Source organism: Balaenoptera musculus, chromosome 19 (genome assembly GCF_009873245.2).
Source record: "Balaenoptera musculus isolate JJ_BM4_2016_0621 chromosome 19, mBalMus1.pri.v3, whole genome shotgun sequence".
In the NCBI taxonomy this organism is placed as follows: Eukaryota; Metazoa; Chordata; class Mammalia; order Artiodactyla; family Balaenopteridae; genus Balaenoptera; species Balaenoptera musculus.
Window position 1 is genome coordinate 33,119,292 of NC_045803.1, and position 20,621 is coordinate 33,139,912.

General features: G+C 59.6%; 2 protein-coding genes across 22 annotated transcripts in view; one reads left to right on the forward strand and one right to left on the reverse strand.

Moving 5' to 3' along the window:
- Nucleotides 1-4,248, forward strand: part of KATNB1 (katanin regulatory subunit B1) — a 48,064-nt gene extending 43,816 nt beyond the window's left edge. For all 5 annotated transcript variants that reach the window (XM_036835122.1, XM_036835124.1, XM_036835125.1 and 2 more), the window contains 7 exons: nt 2,205-2,272; nt 2,420-2,539; nt 2,631-2,780; nt 2,972-3,048; nt 3,127-3,201; nt 3,434-3,550; nt 3,895-4,248. In XM_036835122.1, coding sequence (XP_036691017.1) covers nt 2,205-2,272; nt 2,420-2,539; nt 2,631-2,780; nt 2,972-3,048; nt 3,127-3,201; nt 3,434-3,550; nt 3,895-4,027 — 740 coding nt within the window. In that variant the 3' untranslated portion in view covers nt 4,028-4,248. The remainder of the gene's footprint in view (nt 1-2,204; nt 2,273-2,419; nt 2,540-2,630; nt 2,781-2,971; nt 3,049-3,126; nt 3,202-3,433; nt 3,551-3,894) is intronic.
- A 985-nt stretch (nt 4,249-5,233) lies between these two features.
- Nucleotides 5,234-20,621, reverse strand: part of KIFC3 (kinesin family member C3) — a 36,173-nt gene continuing 20,785 nt past the window's right edge. For 11 of the 17 annotated variants that reach the window (XM_036834298.1, XM_036834289.1, XM_036834286.1 and 8 more), the window contains 16 exons: nt 17,952-18,017; nt 17,334-17,477; nt 16,964-17,203; nt 16,261-16,434; nt 15,595-15,742; nt 15,382-15,512; nt 13,839-13,950; nt 12,373-12,554; nt 11,203-11,307; nt 8,945-9,075; nt 8,307-8,430; nt 7,933-8,062; nt 7,605-7,834; nt 7,080-7,214; nt 6,516-6,624; nt 5,234-5,809 (listed from right to left, as the gene is read on the reverse strand). In XM_036834298.1, the coding sequence (XP_036690193.1) occupies nt 5,784-5,809; nt 6,516-6,624; nt 7,080-7,214; nt 7,605-7,834; nt 7,933-8,062; nt 8,307-8,430; nt 8,945-9,075; nt 11,203-11,307; nt 12,373-12,554; nt 13,839-13,950; nt 15,382-15,512; nt 15,595-15,742; nt 16,261-16,434; nt 16,964-17,203; nt 17,334-17,477; nt 17,952-18,017 (2,187 nt within the window). In that variant the 3' untranslated portion in view covers nt 5,234-5,783. Of the gene's footprint in view, nt 5,810-6,007; nt 6,037-6,515; nt 6,625-7,079; nt 7,215-7,604; nt 7,835-7,932; nt 8,063-8,306; nt 8,431-8,944; nt 9,076-11,202; nt 11,308-12,372; nt 12,555-13,838; nt 13,951-15,381; nt 15,513-15,594; nt 15,743-16,260; nt 16,435-16,963; nt 17,204-17,333; nt 17,478-17,951; nt 18,018-20,621 lie in introns of all 17 variants that reach the window. The other 6 variants (XM_036834288.1, XM_036834294.1, XM_036834302.1 and 3 more) reach the window with 3 other exon arrangements.

Here is a 20,621-nt window from a genome sequence, read left to right on the forward strand (position 1 = left end):
TTGGTGAGGGAGAAGGTGGGTGTGTGGGCGAAGGTGTCTATGGGAGGATAAGGTGTGTGTGGGAGAGAAGGTGTCTATGGGGGGAGAAGGTGTGTGTGCCGGGGGAGGTGTGTGTGCAGAGAAGGTGTGTATGGGTGGAGAAAGTGTGTGTGGGGGAGAAGGTGTCTATGGGGGGAGACGGTATGTGTAGGGGAGCAGGTGTGTGTGGGGGGAAGGTGTGTATGGGGGAGCAGGTGTGTGTGGGGGGAAGGTGTGTGTGGGGGGAGAAGGTTTGTGTGGGGGGAAGGTGTTTGGGGGAGAAAGTGTGTATGGGGGGAGAAGGTGTGTGTGTGGCGAGAAGGTGTGTATGTGGGGCGAAGTTGTCTATGTGGGGCGAAGTTGTCTATGGGGGGAGAAGGTGTCTATGGGTGGAGAAGTTATGTGTAGGGGAGAAGGTTTGTGGGGGGAAAAGGTTGTCTATGGGAGGAGATGTGTGTGGGGGAGAAGGTGTGTGTGGGGAAGAAGGTGTCTATGGGGGGAGAAAGTGTGTCTTGGGGAGAAGGTGTCTATGGGGGGAGAAGGTGTCTATGGGGGGAGAGGGTGTGTGTGAGGGAGAAGGTGTCTATGGGGGGAGAAGGTGTCTATGGGAAGAAGGTGTCTATGCGGGAGAAGGTGTCTGTTGGGGAGAAGGTGTGTGTGGGGGAAAAGGTGTGCGTGGGGAGAGAAGTTGTCTGTAGGGTGAGAAGGTATCTATCGGGGAGAAGGTGTGTGGGGGCAAGAAGGTGTCTATGGCGGGAGAAGGTGTGTGTGGTGGAGAAGGTGTCTATAGGGCGAGAAGGTGTGTGTGGAGGAGAAGGTGTGTGTGGAGGAGAAGGTGTCTCTGGGGGGAGAAGGTATGTGTAGGGGAGACGGTGTGTGGGGGGGAGAAGGTGTGTGTGAGAGGAGAAGGTGTCTATGGGGGGAGAAGGTGTGTGTGGGGGAGAAGTTGTCTATGGGGGGAGAAGGTGTGTGTGCGGGAGAAGGTGTTTATCGGGGGAGAAGGTGTGTGTTGGGGAGAAGGTGTGGGGGGGGTAGAAGGCGTCTTTTGGGGAGAAGGTGGGGGGGAGACAGGTGTGTGGTGAGAGGAGAAGAAGGTGTCTATGGGGGGAGAAGGTGTGTGTGAGGGAGAACTTGTCTATGGGGGGAGAAAGTGTGTGTGCAGGAGAAGGTGTTTATCGGGCGAGAAGGAGTGTGTAGGGGAGAAGGTGTGGGGGGGGAGAAGGCGTCTTTTGGGGGAGAAGGTGGCGGGGGGTAGAAGGTGTCTATGGGGGGAGAAGGTGTCTGTGGGCGAGAAGATTTGTGTGGGTCAGAATGTGTGTGTGGGCGAGAAGGTGTGTGTGAGGGAGAATGTGTCTATGGGAGGAGAAGGTGTGTGTAGGGGGAGAAGGTGTCTGTGGGGGAGAAGGTGTCTATGGAGGGAGAAGGTGTCTATGTTGGGAGTAGGTGTGTGTGGGGTGAAGGTGTGTGTGGGGGAGAAGGTGTCTATGGGGGGAGAAGTGTGTGGGGTGAAGGTGTGTGTGGGGGAGCCGTGAAGATGCGGGTCCGTGAGGCTCTGAGGAGGTGGCACGTCAGGCAGGCCTGGGGGCCAGGTGAGGAGGAAGGAGGAAAGAGCCTCAGGTGGGATGGAGCCGCCAGGACAGTGGGGGCTTGGGGTCCGGGAGCAGGAGACCAAGCCCTGCAGGCCCTGGGTCGGGGGTTTGGGGTTTTGCTGTTGGAGGGTTTAAGAAGGAAGAAAACCTGATCTGTTCCCTTAGGATTGGAGCAGAAGGCAGGGCGGGGCACCCTCATCCTCCAGCCCATCCCTCCCTCCCCTGCTTTCTCCTCAAGGGGCCATCGTCTCACGCCCCTCAGGCTGGGTTCCTGAAAGGCCTCTCTCTCCTGGGCTCCCACTCACCATCCACTATCCACTCCCCCCCCCCGCCAAAACACACTCCTTTCCTAGTGAGGTGACAGGAGCGCCACTCCCTGGAGCTCCCTGGGTCCTGTCCACACACAATGCTTGGCGCCTGCTTTCTGCCAGACCTGTGGCTGAGTGGGTGGTAAGGGAGGGGACAGGCCCATCCCCGTCCCCCAGGCCTCCCGTTAGAGGTGCCGCCCACAGTCCCAGCCCAAGCCCTGCCTTCTGCCCGCCCCCGTCCCTTCTCCTGGCCTGACCTGACCCAGTGATCTTTTCCTTCTGCCTCCAGACATGGCCACAGCCAAGGAGGCAGCAAAGCCCAGCCCAGCCACGGATGTGCAGTTCCCGGTGCCAAAAGTATGTCCAGGTGGAGTGGGAAGGGTGTGGGGCTTGGAGGGGGCCTGGAGTCCTGAATCGGCGCTGGGGCGGCCCTTGCCGGGGAAGGGGGGCTGAGAGGGAGGGAGGCCTTGGGCTGGCCACCTGCTGAGCCCCGGACCCCTCCAGCTCGAGGTCCTGTCCCGGCCCCCAGTCGTCACTTCCACCCCTGCACCCAAGGCTGAGTCTCCCATCATCCCTGCCACCCGGAACGAGCCCATCGGACTGAAGGCCTCCGACTTCCTGCCTGTGAGTGGGGGGCCCAGGCTGAGGGCGGGTGGAGGCCCGTGGGGTGAGGGCAGAACTTGGCTGCCAGCATCAGGGCACCCGTCCCACGCAGGCCGTGAAGATCCCCCAGCAGGCGGAGCTGGTCGACGAGGATGCCATGTCACAGATCCGCAAAGGCCATGACACCATGTGTGTCGTGCTCACCAGCCGCCACAAGAACCTGGACACTGTGCGGGCCGTGTGGACCACGGGTGACATCAAGGCAAGTGCCACCTCTGCCCGGGTTTGGGGTTGAGAAGAGGGCCACCCGAGGGGCACAGGGGGAGCTAGGCGGCCCCTGTCACCACACCGAGCAGTCTGATGAACAGCCCGCAATAAACCCCATCATCACACCACACCCAGGCAGGGCCACTCAGTCCCTGGTCCCCTCTGACGGGTGCTCTGTTTGCACAGACATCGGTGGACTCGGCCGTGGCCATCAATGACCTCTCCGTGGTAGTGGACCTCCTTAACATCGTCAACCAGAAAGCGTAAGTGGCTATGGCGGGCGGTGGGGGGAGTGGGCAGGGCCGGGCACTGAGGGCACATGTCCCTGGCCCTCTCCCCAGCTCCCTGTGGAAGCTGGACCTATGCACCACCGTCCTGCCACAGATCGAGAAGCTTCTGCAGAGCAAGTATGAGAGGTACGGGTGGGGAAGCCGCACCTGCCTCCCAGCAGGGAGGGACCATGGGAAAGACCCCCAGGGCCGGCGCCCTTGTGAGGTGGCTGTGCAACATTGCTGTGCCCTCCAAATTTGAGAGGCCAGAGCGAAAACAAGCCCATGCTGCCTCTCTGATCCTGTCTCTGCCCCCTTTGGCTCTGTGTACCTTGCTCTCTGTCTATTTGTGACGCCATCCATCCCCCTGCCTCTGAAGCTATGTCCAGACAGGCTGCACCTCTCTGAAGCTGATCCTGCAGCGGTTTCTGCCCCTGATCACAGACATCCTGGCAGCCCCGCCCACCGTGGGTGTGGACATCAGCCGGGAGGAGAGGTGAGGAGCCAGCGGCGTGTGTGGCAGGGGTGCCACGTCAAGCGAGAGCACAGGCCTGGGGGCCCAGCCTGCTTGTTGGTGGCCCTGCTGAAACAGCTTATAGAGGTCATTGTGCCTGGGACGGTGGCTCAGGGCACGGGGTAGGGTTGCCAGAGCCTTGGTTCCCCCATGGCCTGGCTCTGCCCTGCGCCCTGGCCCAGCCTCAGTGGGTCCTGCACTCTGGGCCTCAGCCTTCCTCCGGGAGGAGGGCCGGAGCGATTTGTACAGGAAAGGCTCCGGGGCTGGGTGGGGGTAATGGTGACCGTGCCGGCCAGCCACCTCAGGCGTGGCCCCTCTGCCCGCAGGCTGCACAAGTGCCGGGTCTGCTACAAGCAGCTCAGGAGCATCAGTGGCCTCGTCAAGAGCAAGTCGGGCTTGAGCGGCCGCCACGGCAGTGCCTTCCGCGAGCTGCACCTGCTCATGGCCAGTTTGGACTGAGGAGCCCAGAGGGTGGTGGCACCCTCAGGCCTGGCCTCGGCCCCCCACTCCTGTTCCCTGTGCGCCCACCTCCACAGCCCTAAACTCTGACAACTTCTCTCCAGCAACAGCTGCCCAGCTTTGTCCGACTCCTGCTTCCTGGGGCAGCGAACCAAGCCCTGGGGCTGCTGCTGTAATTTATAAGGTGAATTTTATTAAATTTGTAACTATTCCCTGCTTTCCTTGCTGGGAGGTGCAGCCTCTGGCCACAAGGCTCTCCTGGGCCCCATATTGCCTGCCTGGCTCTTCAGAGATGAGACCACTCCTTCTCCAAGACCCAGAGGCGGTGCACCAGGCAGCGTGGCCAGCAGGGGGCAGCAGAGCGATGGGCCGGCGGGAAGGGGTAAGTTCAGACTTGTTCTGGGGAGAAGAGGGACCCAGCAACTCCCCCTTTCACGGCTAGGAGAAACAGGTGAGGATTGGGCTCATTCCCTCTGTCTCAGCCACACTCCCAGCTGTCCTGTGGATGCCTCCAAGGCCAGCAGGTGTACACTGCAGGGGGCCAGGACCCCAGCCTTGCAGGCATGGCCACCACCAGGCTGACCCAGGGCCCACCACCCTCCCCCATCCCCCCAGGAGGCCTCCAGGGATAGGACCAGACGAGCAGCTGCCCCATCCTCCAAACAAACAGCTTTCACTCCCTGCAGGAGCCCCCAGTGCTGGCTGGCCAGAACATCTCCCCTGACCCAGTGGTCGTCCCTTATGCTCCTGAGGCAGGTTCCGCCCCAGTTTGGTGGGAGGGCCTCACTGAGCCCTGCCCATGTTTCCCCAAGGCTGGGACGGGGTGCAGGCCAGCACAACCCCCGTGGTGGGGAGCAGCGGGGGTGGGGCACTCACCTGTGGCCAGTTCACTTAAGGGGGCAAGGCCAGGGCAGAGGGCAGGCGGTGGAGCAGGGCCCACTCCAGCTGGGTTTTTGGCAAGCCTTTGGAGAGCCTGAGTTTCCCATCTATAAGATGGAGGTGACAGCACTGTAGTATGGGCAGTCAGGATAGGATGGGGGGGGGGAGGTGGCCCCTCCTAGTCAGGAATGTTCAGAAAAACATGATCCTGACTTGGTGACCAGCCAGCAGTGGGGAGCCAATGGCACGTGCCAATGCCCTGCTTGCTCCCTGCGATCTGACCAGGGGTTCACGAGACCAGCTCTTCCAGACAATGCTTGTGTAAAAAGGTTATTTTAATAAGTAAAAATGGCTAAGCTTCCAAAAGTTCTTAAATAGGATTTCAGAGGGAGGAAAATGTCAAGAGGCCAGTGGACAAGGAGATAGCCTGGTGCCAGGCAGATGAGGGGGAGCAGCAAGATCCCCACCCCCTGGCCTCCTGCCGGCCATAAATACAGCCCGGCCCGCGCTCCTGTGTACACCCAGGAACACTGCATACACGCCCAGTGAGACGCTCTACCCCCTGGGAGCCAGAGAAGAGTGGGGCAGGGCCGCCCACCAACCGCCCAGTTCCCACTGTTCCTGTGCCCTCTGGGGGCTCCTCAGCCCACCCACTAGGGAGGGGCCCTGCAGGCTGGGGAGGGTTGGGCCAGCCCGTGCCACCTGTGCCCAGAGCCACAGCCGAGACACCATTTCTTTCTGAACGTGTTTCTTATCTCTGAGGGGAGACGGGTGAACGAGGAGCCTCCACTCTGGCCTCTGCCTTGCGGGCTCCAGGCGCTGCAGCAGGAACAGGCGTCAGGACCCAGTCCCTGGTCCGGCAGAGCGGGCATGTCCATCACACAGGCAACGGCCTCGACTTCCCTGCGGGAGGGGGAGGGTTCGTCAGCACCAGGATTGTCAACCTCTGTCCCAGAGCAGGAGGGAGCTGCAGAAGCACACAGGCAGCAGGCAGTGAACCCCAGACCCCGCCCTGAGCAGCCAGCTTCCCGGCACAGCCCTGCAACCCGAGGAGGCCAGGCGGCTGGGCGGGCAGCCCTGGGCTGCGGGCCCGACACTCACCTGGAGACTTTGCAGCCCCAGCCGTCAGGCTGAAATCAAAGCAACAGGTGTCTCACCGGTGGGCCCGCCTTGGGCCAGGACCCCCCAGGACCCTGCTGACCCCTCTCCCTTTAGATTCAAACACTCGCCAGGCCCTTCTGTGAGTGGGCCAAGCTGGGGGCTGGAGCCCCATATTCTAGTCCTGTGGCCTGGCTCACTCCTCACCTGGGACAGGTGAGCCTCGTCCTTTCTACCCCCCGGGAGCCAAGGCCTGCCTTGGACGGTGTGTCTTACATGAGCCCAGCCAGCCCAGCCTCAGAGGATCAGAGGATTGTGTCCTGGGCCTCATGTCAGCAGCCCTGCTAGGAGCCCAGAGGGCTGGACCCAGCACTATCTGCCCTGGCTACTTCCCAGGGCCAGGGAAGGTTGTGAAAGAGGTTCTGGAGAAGTTTTATAAACTTAAAAAAAGGAAAGAAAAGAAAAAGCCCATTCAGATAAGGGCAGCCTGGCCCACTCCCTAAAGACTCACCCGAGGGCTGCAGCTTCCTCCTGATGGACCCTGGGCGGCTAGTGGTCCCAGAGCCAGGGGCCGAGTGGGCTCGTGCTGAGGGCTGTGGCGTCTGGCAAGCTGGTTCCCACTGTGGGCAGAGAAGGGCAGGTGGGTGGGGCCTGCTGCCCTGGGTCTGCCCTCTACCCCACACGTTTCCCCTCCCCAGCCACCTGAAACCGTTTCCTCCTCTGCAAGATGAACATCATGATGATAGAATGAATAACCATGGTGGAGAGGGTTGAGATAGCGTATGTAAAGAAGTGAACTAGTTACTACTGAGCACCTGTGTGCCCGCCTGCACCCGCCCCCGCCCCACCTCTGACCAGCTGATGACCCCCACAGGTACCTCTGAGGCTGAGAAAGAACACCTGGACGAAAGAGGCTACTGGGTTTGGGTTCAAGTTCTGGCTCCACCCCCTCTGGCATCTTTCCCTCCTCCACCACTCCACACTGTCCTCCCCTCCAAACCCTCCCTCCTGCCCATGACCAGGACGTCTATGACCCAGTACTGGCCTGAGGCAGAGCCTGTGGTGGTCCCCGTACCTCTAGATGCTCCTGGCTGGACCAGGACCCGAGCTCTGCCCTGCGGGACCCGGGCCCCAGCTCCACGGAGCGCACCCTCTCAGCAAACTTGAGGGAATAAAGCGTCTCACTGGTGTTCTTCTCCACGGGGGACACCTAGGGGACACGAGAGCTCACTCCCCACCCAGCTGGCCGGCTGCCCTCGCAGCACTGGAAGGGGCACCAAAGGGAGCCCACAACCAGGGGACTCTAGAAGGCTCCCTGGACAAGACTGAGAGGGAGGGGAGCAGGAGGGCAACCAAGGTGGCAGAAATGGAGGAACTTGCCAGGCACACGGTGCACGTAGCCAGGTCTGTGGGGAGGCTGCGGGGGGAGAGGGCCACATGTCACTGACTTCGGAGCAGCTGATGACAGGAGGCTCTTCCCTGCACAGCCTGGGAGGGTACCTGGGCCGCAGGGGAAGGTGGGGGGGGGTCCCTGTTCTTGGAGCTGGTTAAGCCCCTACACGCTAATGGTCACGCCATCCGGCCCGCCTGGGGCCCTCACCTGCACCACCATGAGGGTCTTGCTGTCCCCGCTGAGCGAGTCCTGCAGCAGGTAGGTGAGCTTGGAGTTGCGGAAGGGCACGTGGCCCTGGCGGGAACGCAGGGCAGCAATGACGTCCCCCAGGGCCGACAGCGACTTGTTGATGTGCTGTGCCTCCCGCAAGCGGCTGCCCTCGGCCCCCGACTTGCCCACGCGCTCCGAGCCAGCCAAGTCCACCAGGTTCAGCTTCCCTGCGGGGAGGGTGCTGGGCAGGTCAAGGCTGCCCCGGGAGAGGCGGGGGTGGGGGAACGGGGGTGGCTCAGGCCAGGCGGCTGGGGCCCTCACTCACCCGTGGTGCGGAGACCGGTGCTGCCGTCCACGCCGTGCACCGTCACGATGAGCAGGGCATGCGAGCGTGAGCTGTGCTCGTTCAGGTTGGTGAACTCCGTGGTGCGGTTGGTGTGGCCGAACTCGAACACCTGGGGCCCGGGGAGGGCAGAGAGAGGCACAGGGTTTGGAGTGGGGTCTTCAGAATCAACCGTCCCTGAGTACCCCTGTGAGGGGGCGGCACCCTCTGCCTCGTCCAGGGGAGGAAACAGGCTCAGAGAGGCCTGGGGACCTGGCAGAGCCTCCATCTGACCCCCATTCTGTCCTCCGGGGCAGCTCTGCTGTGGGCAGGGTCTCCCCAGCCTTTCCCCACCCCCAGCCCCCGCAGCCCCACACCTTGTTGATGTCCTCCACGCTCTGCACCTGGAACTCCGTCAGCCCTGGCACGTACAGCTGCCCGCTGCCGTCAGGACACAGCCGGATCTCCAGTTTCTCCTGGGGCTCCTGCCCCAGCAGGTCCCTGAGAGCAGGAAGGACGGTCACTCCCTCCTCGCAGTCTGCCCTCTGCTTGCACTGCACCCACCCCCAGCCTGGAACGTTCCCCCAACCATCACACTTCTGGAAGCCTTCCTGGACCATGGGGCTAAGCCCCTCCCCCTCCCCCTGCTTCCCCTCTGCGCTCAGTCTGCTGAAGGGCAGAGATGGAATGTTCCCCCAAAGTCCTGGGGTGCTGCTACTCCTGCCCCCACGATGCACTGAGCCCCTGTGGGCAGGTCCTCCCAAGACCCCACTCTCACTCCTCACCACCTGGTGCAGCCTGCAGGTAGGGTGAGGACACTTCAAGGGGAAAAGGAGTGCCTTTGTCTGGGTATCCCAGGTGGGCTCAGACAGCCCTCCTCCTCCTGCCTGCTAGCGCGGGGGAGGGGCCTGGGACCAGTGAATCCCCTGGGCTGAGTCAGGACATTCAGCTCCCACCTAAGGGCTCCCACCTGAGGGGCTCCCACTCGAGGGCCTTCCGCCTGAGGGCCCCTCACCTGAGGACCTCGTTGTAGATCTCGGCCGCGCTGACGGTGATGGTGTACTCCCAGTCAGACGCCTTCTCCTGCACCTCGGAGAAGAGCAGCTGCAGGGCCCGCTGGTTGATGCCTGGGTTCTCAAGGGTCCCCTGCGGGCAGAATCAAGGCTCTGGTGAGCCAGGCCTCCCCCACCACATGGGCTGGCCCGTGCAGATGCGCACATGGTATCTGTGGTCCCCACCTGCTCTGGCTACCCCTCACAGGGCAGCCTCCCTGACTGAAGCTCCCCACCTACATGCCTGTCTGCCCCCCAAAATGCCCTCCACCAGCTACAAGCAACTTCACCTCCTTGGGCCTCAGTTTCCCTGCCTTTAAAACGGTGCCACCCTGCCAGGATTGGGCCTGAGACTTAAAGCGGAGTACCAGGTGAAGCGCTGGCCCAGGCCTGCACACACGGGCTGCTGATGGATACCTGGCCCTGGTGGGCCACCTGGGAGGGGGCACCGGCAATGTATGACATGTATGAATGTATGACAATGAGGGGCTTATTGTCAGGTAGGCCATGAGCCAGGCTCTGTGGGTAATGCAGGGGAGGCACAGGCAGAGCTGGCAAGTGAACTGGGGCCGGATGGGCTGGCTGGCCTTTCTAGAAAGAAATCTGGAGTCCTCACCTGGGCCTCCCTTATGGCACCTCCCACCCTCACTTCACTTCTGCCACTGGGGCCTCCTTGCCAGGCCTCAGTATCCTCCCCAGCACGCTCCAGATTCGTGGTCTCAGCCCTGCTGTTCCCTCTGCCTGGAGTGCTCTTCCCCATTCTCTCCGTGACTGGCTTAGGTGTCTGCACCAAAGTCACCTCCTCAGGGAGGCTTCCTCTCCCTCCAAATGCCCGATCCCTCCCTCACTGTTGGTTCCTCATACCTGGCCGAATTTTTCTCCCTAGCACCTGACAGGACACATCCTGATTTGCCGTGTGCACTGCTGTCTCCCCACTGGTGGGCTGGCTCTGTGGGGTCAGGCACCCTGGCCACGGCTGTGCCCCAGGCCCCAGGCACGGTGCCTGATGCACAGTGGGGCTCAGCAGGGATGTATTGCAGGATGGAGGCCCCTGGTGGTCAACTCTAAGCACCCAAGACAGAGCTGGGAGCCTAGAAGGTGCTGCACACACCCCACGCCCTTCACCTCCCATCTCGCTTGGCCTGCCCCCTACTAACCCGTCTTGCCAATCCCAGAACTGAGAGAAAAGAAGGTCTAGATTGGGGGAGAAAGGACCACCATGACAGCCTTCCCAAAGGGTGCCTAACAGCCTGGGCCAGCAGGGCCCTCTCGCGCCCCTATTTGGGACAGCAGGAGACCCGCCCCCCTCCCCTACCTGGAGAATCCCACAATAACCCCCTCAAGAGCCAGGGAAATGGCTCCATTTTTATCTACAGTCAAGTTTCTTCCTCCTCTCAACCCCCCCCCCAACTCCCAGCCACATCCCATAGAGGGGGGCATGGCACAGGCAGGGAGATGAGGCCCTGGGAGCTGCAGGTAAGAGCTGGGCACCTGGGACTTCCCTGGTGGCGCAGTGGTTTAAGACTCCATGCTCCCAGTGCAGGGGGCCCGGGTTCGATCCCTGGTCAGGGAAATAGATCCCACAGGCACGTCACAACTTTTTTCGCATGCCACAATTAAGGAGTTGGCGAGCCGCAACAAAGCACACTTGCCATGACTAAGGAGCCCGCCTGCTGCAACTAAGACCTGACACGGCCAAATAAATAAATAAATAAAATATTAAAAGAAGAGCTAGGCGCCCCACAACAACCTTCACTGGCCAGTCTCTCCCACTGCCCGGGTATCTCCTTGAGGGCTGAGATCACCCCTCATTCATCCTGACACTCCCAGGGCCCAGCATGGCAGCCATACAACAGGAGCCCAATAAATGTGTGTGGGTGAAATGAAAGCCAATCCTGAGAGACGTCACAGCGATCTGCCCTGGACTCTGAGCCCAGGCCGAGACCCCTCTGAGGCCAGAGGTGGTTGTCAGCACACCCTCCCCTCCCCCATACCTACTGGCACCATGCAGGTGTGCTTGGGCAAGGCGCCCCCTCTGCAGGCCTGGTGCCTCAGGGCTAACACGGATAACTATGGGCTCTGCTCCAAGGTGGTTATGAAGACCAAGTGAGGCAAAACACACCCCACGCAGAACCTCGAGACCAATGAGGGGAGCCCCCATCAATGGCAGCAAGGGGTTGGTCTTCACTCTGGATCCCTGCCCCACCCAGCGGGTACCCACCTCCATCGTGTATGTCTTGCCAGCACCCGTCTGGCCATAGGCGAAGATGCAGACGTTGAAGCCATCGATGCAGGAGGTGATCAGGGCCTGCACCTCCTGGAACACCTGCAGAGGGGACGTGGGATGGAGGATGAAGGGCTGCCAAGGCTGCTGGGTCCAGGGCCCCCCACCAGCCACCTCCCCCTGACTGCTCCCCTCCCCTAATACGGCACCTGTTATCGTGGGCAACCAGCTCACTGTGGAGGAATTTGTGACTAATAAGTCACTTACACTAGGTGTTAGTGGGCAACCTCATTGCCGAAAGACTGAAGGGAAGTCAGGGCAGTAATTACTGCCCACCAGCACCTGAGGAAGGGGCCGCCCAGCCCAGGAACTCAGGAGCTCTCCCCCAGCTTCTCCCCCTCTCAAGGTGGGTCAGCAAATGAAGGCTGAGGAAGCATGTGCCTGGCACCTCCACGGGCCGGCTGGCCTGCCTGCCTGCCAGCCAGCAACAAAGGACAGGGGCAAAGATAAAACCCAGCATGGGGACAGGAGGGCACAGGCAAAACAGGCCTCCCGGGTTGGCCCTGGCAGAGATGAGGGAAGACTGGATGCTGAGAACACATGGCTCGCACAGGCTGAGGGCTCCTCCCTGAGGCCTGGGGGGCAGCATGGGAGTCCCTAGGAAGACCCATGGGACTGATAGAGGAGGTGCTCCTGGCTGGAGGGGCCTGCCTCCATGCAAGCCAGGGTCCTGTGGATGGGCGGGGCCACATGACTGGGAGGGGCTGTGAGAGTGGGTGTGGCTGAGTATGGGAGGGGAACCACGTGAGTGGGAGAGGCCATGTTAGTGGGGGTGGCTATGAGGGTAGGAGGGGTCACACGGGTGGGATGGGCCTGAGTGGGTGTGGCTGTGAGGATGGGTGGGGCCATGTGGGTGCCATAGGCTGTGTATGGATCTGCCCTTCCTAGCAGAGGCTTCCAAAGCCCTCAGTTTACCTTCCCACCCTCTTCTCTCCTCCAGAGGTGAAGAGAGAGGGACCGTGGAGCACTGAGCTTCTCCATCCTGTCTGCCCTCCCTTATACTTATTTTTGTCCAGCTCCCAACATCTCTCTCTTTGCAGGTGAGGTGAGTCTGTCTCCCCCTCCCTCCACTGTTCTCTGTCCCTCTCCCCGCAGGGCCACACTCACATCCTGCTGTGAGGCTTTCGGGGAGAAGACCTTGTCCAGCTCAAAGGAGACGGGCTTTCCTCTGTGCAGCAAGTGAATGATGGAGTCGTCGTCGGGATCAAAGGTCACAGCATTGGTCGCCTCAGGTCCTTCCCCATCCTCTCTGGTGACTGGCCGGACACGGGCAATCACCCGGATGTTCCCTGGATTGGGTGGGGGAAGAGAGAAGGGTACAGACCAGTTCAAGACCAGACTGCCTCCACACTGGTGTCCATTGGCGTCCGGAGCAGGCTAGTGGCTCAAGAGCCCCCTGCCTTCTAAGTAAGGCCCCCAAAGGCAAGGTGGCCCACAAAGATTTTATCAGTCACTCACGCTATAGTATAAATTAACGTATCAATACATTTTCTTGCTGAGCAAACCAGTTGACGGTAGGAGCCTCACCTTGGGGACATGGAGGAAAGGTCAGTTGTGGGGCTCAGACACTGCACCCAGTTTGGGTGGGATACCAAAATGGACAACTCTTTACACACCTGGACTTCAACCGTTTCCTCACGTACACAACGAGGGCCTTGGATCCCAGCAAGCCAAGGGGCTTATTCTATCACTCTAGAAGGGCACAGTGAATGCCAGGACAGGGCTTGGGAATCAGATGGGCAGAAAGGACCAGGCAGGAGATGGGCACAGGCAACAGGGCAGCCCCAGGGGTGTCTGACGCACAGATCTGATCACGCCACCCCCTTGCTTCAAGCCTTTGGGTGGGATCCCAGAGTTCCTGGAATGAAGAGAAAACTCCCCATCACGTCTAGCATGGCCCCACCTTCCCTTCACCTGCCCACTCCACCTCATAGTCCAGGCCTCAGCCCTGGTTTTACCTCCTACGGGAAGCCCCCTCGACACCCTCCACTGTCAGATACCCAGGGGCTCTCAGAGCCCCTCCCCAGCCTGGGTAAAGGGTAGTGATGGGGTTCTCTGAGTGATTAATGATCACTGTGTGCTCGCCCCCTGCTGAAGTAAGCACCATGAAGGCAGGGACAGGTTCTGTGGCACCCAAAGCCATATCCTCAGTGTCTGGAACGGCACTTGGCACAGAGCAGGTGCTCCCTAGACCTCTGTGCCGTGAATGGGTGGTGTCTCAAGCTTGACCAGACCCTAGATCAGAATAAGTGGCATTCTAGCCACCCACCACCCAATGCTTCAATACCCTACCCCTCCGCCACCTGGTAGCCTGCCATAGGCATTGGGCAAAGGTTCCAGAGTTGAACAGATCCAAGGTGGACCATTCACTAGCCATGCAGTTTTGAGCAAATTCCCTGTGACGTCTCTGTGCCTCGGTTTCCTTATCTACAAAGAGGGAATTACAATAGCTCCTCGATGACAGGGCACAGCTCCAAGGAGTGGTGCTGGGGGCCATGGGGAAGGACAGGATCACCTCCGAGGCAGGTCAGGGCCCCCTCCGCCAGGCACCCCCCAGCCCGCCCAGCGGTCACCTTTCAGCCGCACGAGCTCATTGTGGCACTTCTTGCGCAGCTGCAGCTCCCGGCGGTACTTGCGCAGCAGCTCCTGGTTGTTGCTGTTGACCTCGTCGATGGCCTGGCCGATCTAGTGGGGGATGAACAGCACCGTCAGGGGGCCAGCTCCACCTGCCTTGCTTGCTCGGCTGCTTGCCCCCTCCCCGTCCCCCCAACAGTCTGCTCACTGCCTCCTGCCCTGGACTAAGTACCTGACATGCGCTGTCACACGTCACATCTTCCCAATAACCCCTCTGGGTAGGTACTGCGAACAGGCCCATTTTACAGAGGAAGAAACTGAGCCCTAGAGAGGCTAAGCCAATCTCAAGGTTGTCCTGCTGATGAGTAAAGAGCCAGGACTCAGCCCTCACTCCACAGCACCAGCACTTGACTACATGATTCAGCTGGACCCAAATCCCAGCTCTACCCTGAGGACCTGGGGGACCAGAAGCAACTGGCTCAATGTATTCAAGCCTCAATTTTCTCATCTGTAAAATGGGGATAACAACATCTAACTCGTGGATTTGTAGGAGCTGGTAGGTAAAGATCTCCAAGTTACATTTCATAAGGAAAAGAAACAAGATGCAAGCCACACGTACACCTGCTCCCCTTTATTGGGTGAAAGGGAAGTGCATGTCCATGTACATATATGTCAACAGTTTTCATCATGCTCAGAACACCCTTCGGGGGAAATGCTGGGAGACAGGCCTCCTTTGGGGACCAGGCTGGGTGGCAGAGAGAGGCCTTTCCTTTTTATCTGAATGCCCTTCTGTGAGGTGTGTACTTTCAACATGTCCGTGTATTATTGACATAATTTTTTAAAGGAGAAGAACTATTTTCGATTCCCAAAATACATGTCTCTCTACCCTGCAGAGCTGTCATACAGATTCAAGGAGCCGACGGCTATAAAAGGCTCAGCACGTAGGAGGCACTTAAGAGACATTGGCTATTCTCATACTGCACAAGTACAGCTTAAAAAAATTAAACCTAACAGATCTAAGGATATGTGTAGCATGTTTGAGATACAAAGATATGCATAGCACGTATGGGATATAAAGATATATGTGACGTGTTTGGTTTATACCCAAATACCTGTCTTGACCAGACTGGTTTTCAAATGTTTTTTGAAACATTTGAAAAACATTTTTTGAAATGTTTTTTGAAACATTTTTCAAACTGTTTTTCAGGTGGAGGGCCCCCTGCCTCTTGGGAGGGGTGGCTTGTGAAGGGGTGTATGTGGAGGGTTTCTTGGGAAATAGTCCAAGGAGTCTTCTCAGCAAAGGGGCCTGGCCTGAGGTGTCATAAGCATCAAATACATCCAGTCCTTGGCCTTAAGTTGGGGTCCCCCATAGGGGGTCTGTGGAGAGTCTCACTTTTTTTCCAGCTCCTTCGCTGGAATCCACACACAGCTGCCACCTGGGGGCTTTGTCTGAGTTTGGGAAGGGCGCGCTGGGTGGCTGCTGTGTCTGCCCAGGGGCTCCAAGGCCTCTCCCAGCCCCGCCCCCCCATGGGCTGCACTCACCTCGGCCTTGACGCTCTTGAGGGCCTCCTGCAGCAGCAGCGGGAAGCCGCGCACCTGACGCTTGAGCCCATTGTAGTCGTTGGTCAGGGTCCGCAGCGCTGGCTGCAGCGTCAGCAGGTTGGTCCGGACACCTATGGAGACACAAGGGGTGAGAGGCAGACGGGGTGAAGGGCGGTGGCGTGGGGCAGGCTAGAGCCCGGCTGGACGGCTCACCTGCCAGGTTCTCGTGCACAGCCTTCATCTCCACCTGGGCTCTGGCAAAGGCCTCCTCGATGGCCCGGTTCTTGTCCTCCTCCAGGGACTGCATCTCCTCCAGCATCTGCCCATGCGCCCGCTCCAGCTCCGACTCGTACATGGCGATCTGAGGCCAGGGCCAGAAGCTTAGTGCCGTGCGCCACGCAGAGAAAGAAGCCCCGCCCCTCACGCCTTGCACATGTGAACACACACACAGGTGGGGTAGGACGGCCGTCTCTCTCCCTGAAAGGGCTGGGAGCTCCGTGCAGCTACTTCCCGGCATCAGCCCAGCACCAACCTGGGTCCCAGCACATAACACAGGTCCCAAGCCACAGGCCCCAGGAGAGCAGGGGAAAGCATTTGTTATGATACTGACTAGAGCACCCTTCCAAGAGCGTGTGTGCCGGGCCCTGAGCGAATCTTGTGATTAGGTCAAGCCCCACTGGGAGGTGGGTTCTGCGATCAGATCATTTTACAGATGAGGAAACAGAAACCTGCCCTTGGTCACACGGCCAGCGGGGAGAGGAGGGACTGAAACCCAGGTCTGTCGAACCCCAAGTGCGCAGCCGCTGCACCGTGCCAGAGGCCGGCGGTCTCCGGTGCTGGGGCCCGGCGTGCACACGCTGCCCCGACAGACATGCACACCTGCGCCCGGAGCTGCGCGGTCAGCTGATGTGAGCTCTGCAGCTGTTGCTCCATCTCCTTCAGCACCTGCCTCTGCATGGCCACCTGCTCCTGCAGGTGCTGGTTCCGGGCCTGGGTCTCACTGAGGGCCTGCCTGGTCTTGGACGACTCCACCTCCACCGTCTTCATGACATACTGTGAGGGGAGGGAGGGGTGGGTGCATGGAGGTGCGTGGGTGCCTTGACCTTACCCTGGGACCCTGGGGGGACCCTCAGGAACATCCCACCAACGGCCTGCAAAATAAACTAGAGGAGCCCCGAGATCTGGGCTTTCCAGAAAGCTGCAAGGGCCTCCTGGAATCTTCTCTCTCATCTTAATGAGCCCACTAGGAGCCTGGCTGTGGCCCAAGACTGGGCCCAGAGCAGATAAGAAGGGCAAAGACGAGGGCAGAATCTAGCGATGCATCACGTCCATGCCTGGCACACAGCGGGCACCTCAAGCATCAGTTGCTGGATGCCTACATGGCCTGGCCCTGGACAGCAAGAAGGGGAAGGGGCCAGGCTGAGAGCAGATCTGGAAGCATTCCTTCAACCCCCCGCACCTACTTATTCACCAAGACAAGCCCCTCCTACGTCCAGCCCATCCTGGGCTCCAGGGACCAGAGTTGAGGCGTGGTCCAGGTGCGCACGGGGCACCGCATGCGGTGCATGCGGTCAAGGCTCACCTTGACGGGCGGCGACTGGGCCCGCAGGCTGGCGATGGTCTCGTGGCTGTCACGCAGGCGCCGGCTGAGCCGCTCCTCCTCCTGCGCCTTCTCGGCCAGGCAGTCCTTGAGGCGCAGCTCCACCTCGGCCAGCCGGTCGGTCTTCTGCTGCACCTCCAGGTTCAGCTCTGACAGCAAGCCTTTGTTCTCCGCCACCTCCAGCTGTAGCTGGGACAGCTTGTCGCGGAGCTGGGCGCTCTCCTGCAGACAGACGGCCGCGGAGGCGCGGGGGCCGGGACAGGTGTGAGACCAGTGGGCAGGAGTCAGCGTGAGGAAGTGGGGTGACCGTTGGGAATCGAGCGCCCCGGGACCACCCTGGCCCTGGGCCCACCTGGCTGTGCTCGCAGCCTGTGCAGGGCGCCGCCGGCTTGGCCCGCAGCTCCTGCAGCTCGGCCTCGCAGCGCCGCATCTCCTGCCTCAGTCGCTCATTCTCCACCATCAGCAGGTCCCGGTGCTTCTCCAAGTCGGTGCCTCCCTGCAGAGAGCCAGAGCCGGGGGGGCGGGGGCATGTGGCGAGGGCAGATCAGGGGGAAGGACGGAGCGGGGAGGCAGAGACAGTGCAGGGGCAGGGGAGAGGGGAGAGGTGGGGAGACAGAGAGAAGGAGAAAAGAGAAAGAAAGGCCAGTGATGGATGGAGAGAAGAGAGGAGGGGCTCCAGAGACGATAAAGACAAAGGCAGAGGAGAGGAAGAGATGGAGGAGGGTGGTGAGACAGGAACTGCTCCCAGCTGCACCCCACCCCTTTCATTGCATTTTCCTGAGTGTGAAAGTAACAAGGAAAGTCATATTTATACACAGAGTTCACACTCCTACTTTACATCAGCAAATAAGAATTAACCTCCCTCCTGTTACGGGTCACACCACCTCATGAGCACAGTGAGTGGTGAATAAGTACATGGGGAGCATCCCCCCCCAGCCCCGTCCCGTTAGGATGGCATGGTCGGGCTCACCAGCTCCGATCGAAGGCGGCTCACTTCCTGGGCCTGGCTTATGAGCTTCTGCTTCAGGTGTTCCACCTGCCAGCACAAAGCCGGGGCATGCTGAGCCTGGATTCTCTCCTCCAGCCCACACCCAGGCCTCTCGCTCAAACCCAGAGCCCCAGTCCTCCCTGTGCTCAAGCATCAGGCCACACCTGGGACTCTAGGTGCAAGGCACCTGGCCTGGTCCTGACAGCTCTCAGCACCCTCTCCCGTCACAGGGCCAGCCAGTCTGGGCTTACAGGAGAGTCCGGGGAGCGAGTGCAGCCGAGGTGACCCCTGTGCCAGCCTGGGCCCACGCCAGGGGCAGCTCGCCGGGGGACTCAGGAGGCTGACCCTCAGGACGCCTGCCTTGCACAGGCCCCTACCCAGGCCTGAACCTACTTCTGCATTTGTCATTTAACATTCTTTTTTCTCTAAAGGGCCTCCAAAGTGTATAAACTCCAGGCACTACAAAACCTGGATCGGTCCTTGACCAGCCCCTAGAATTTTCTACTTTGAGTGGTTCTTGGTGAGTCTGTCTGTGGAGATGGGCCTGCCAGTGACCAGGGCACATCTGGGACCTGCCTCCACCCCAGCTCCCAGTCTGCCTTGCCGGAGAGCTATGGCCAGTGGAGGCTGTTAGAAAGAGAAGGGGTGTGCACCCCATCAGGAGGCAAGGGTGACCTGGTTCAACCAGAGCCCAGGGAGGGGAAACCAGCCCCAAGAGACCAGGATCCCAGGATGGCTGGCTGCCCTCCCCGCAGGCCTAGACCCTGGTTCCACATCAGCCCACCTCCAGGAAACTCTCCCCCGGGGAAATAACCCAAAATGCAGACAAAGACTTTGGCACCAGTGTTCGTCAGAGCCTGTTTGAGCTTTTTCTTGCAGAACATTCTGTGCTGATCGCACGGAACCTTGGAAAAGGTACAATGGGAGTCAGACTCCCTCTCTGGGGGATAAGGAGGTGTGGTTTGCACAAGCATTGGGCTCTTGTTACTAAACATCAGGAGACAAAGCCCACCGCCTACAGGGGCCACCAGCCAAGTAAGACAGGTGAGGGGCAGGGCAGGACTAGATGCCCAAGATCCACCTGAAGGAGACAGAGGACTGCAACTGGGGTGGTGGGGGGGACACAGGCCCAGTGTCACCAAACTTCTGACCTTTCAAGAGAGGCCAGACATTGGGATTTTCGGGGTGTGTAAAATCTCCCCACTACCTATGGCTGAGATGTCATCAACAGTCTGTGCGCAGCACGAGCTCAGAGCCAACCGTCTTCTGGCGCTGGAGAAGGCGGCTGGACCACAAGTCAGCCTCTGCTTTTCTGAGCAAGTTGGGGGAGGAAGCGGGCCATGGGCGCGACCCCACCTCCAAGGAAAAGGCCTGTGACACCAGCGCTGCTCACTCGTAGTTAGGGAGGCGGATTCCAAGAACACAAGACCCAGAGAGGGGTTGGGAGACCCAAGGAGACCAAGGCCTCCTGGTGGACAAGCAGGTGACTTAAGGGCTGAACCCGAGAAGGTCACCTCTGTCACCTCCACCAGCACATTCCTTCCTAGCAATGTGCTGGGCATGGACCAGGCTAGGCAGCAAAGCCCATGCCACTTCCCTGCCCGCTCCAATACACCCTTCTGTTAAAAGCCTGGTACACAGAGCCTCAGTTCCTTCGCCCTGGAGGGGAGTGAGGGACAGTTTGAATAAGGCAGCCTTTCATTCCTTAGTCATGAAATTGGGAATAACCTGAATGCCCAACATTAGGGGAATGGTTAGGTGGATTACAGTATATGCACTCATAGACTACTGTGTAGTCGTTACACTCATGTTTATCAGGAGTTTTAAATGATGTGGGGAAAAGCTCCTTAACATATTAAGTCAAAGAAAAAATCCAAAAACAAAATCACATATGCAATACAAAAATGTAGAGGCCTCTGGACTACGGAATGATGTTTGACAAATTCTTTTCGATTTGCAGTAATTTTTAAGTCTCAAAGAATATATAGGGCTTCCCTGGTGGCGCAGTGGTTGAGAGTCTGCCTGCCAATGCAGGGGACACGGGTTCGAGCCCTGGTCTGGGAAGATCCCACGTGCCGCGGAGCAGCTGGGCCCGTGGGCCACAATTACTGAGCCTGCGCGTCTGGAGCCTGTGCTCCGTGACAAGAGAGGCCGCGATAGTGAGAGGCCCGCGCACTGCGATGAAGAGTGGCCCCCGCTTGCCGCAACTAGAGAAAGCCCTCGCACAGAAACGAAGACCCAACACAGCCATAAATAAATAAATAAGTATTTAAAAAAAAAAAAAAAAAAAAGAATATATATTCCTCCTGCACTCCCCCAACCCTGAAATAGGTGGAATCTACCTCCTTTTGAAAGGTTGGGGTCCCCCTCCTGCCTCCCCTCCCTCAGAAATCACCCCAGGAAGATCCACTTGCACGGAGCTGGTGCCCCAGACAGGCTGCTTCCTCGGCACCAGGCTGGGTGGGCTCGGACCTCGCTTGTCCCCAACGCCACTGGCACTCAGACCCGATGCAGTGAAAGTGGGGTTTCCCAGTGTTTACCTGGGAGTCAGGATGCCTGCCTGACACCTGCCTGCAGCCCAGTTCCTGTTCTCTTCTTACGTCACAATCGGAACGCTGGGTGCTCCTGGCCTCTGTCTGGAATCTCTGAGGG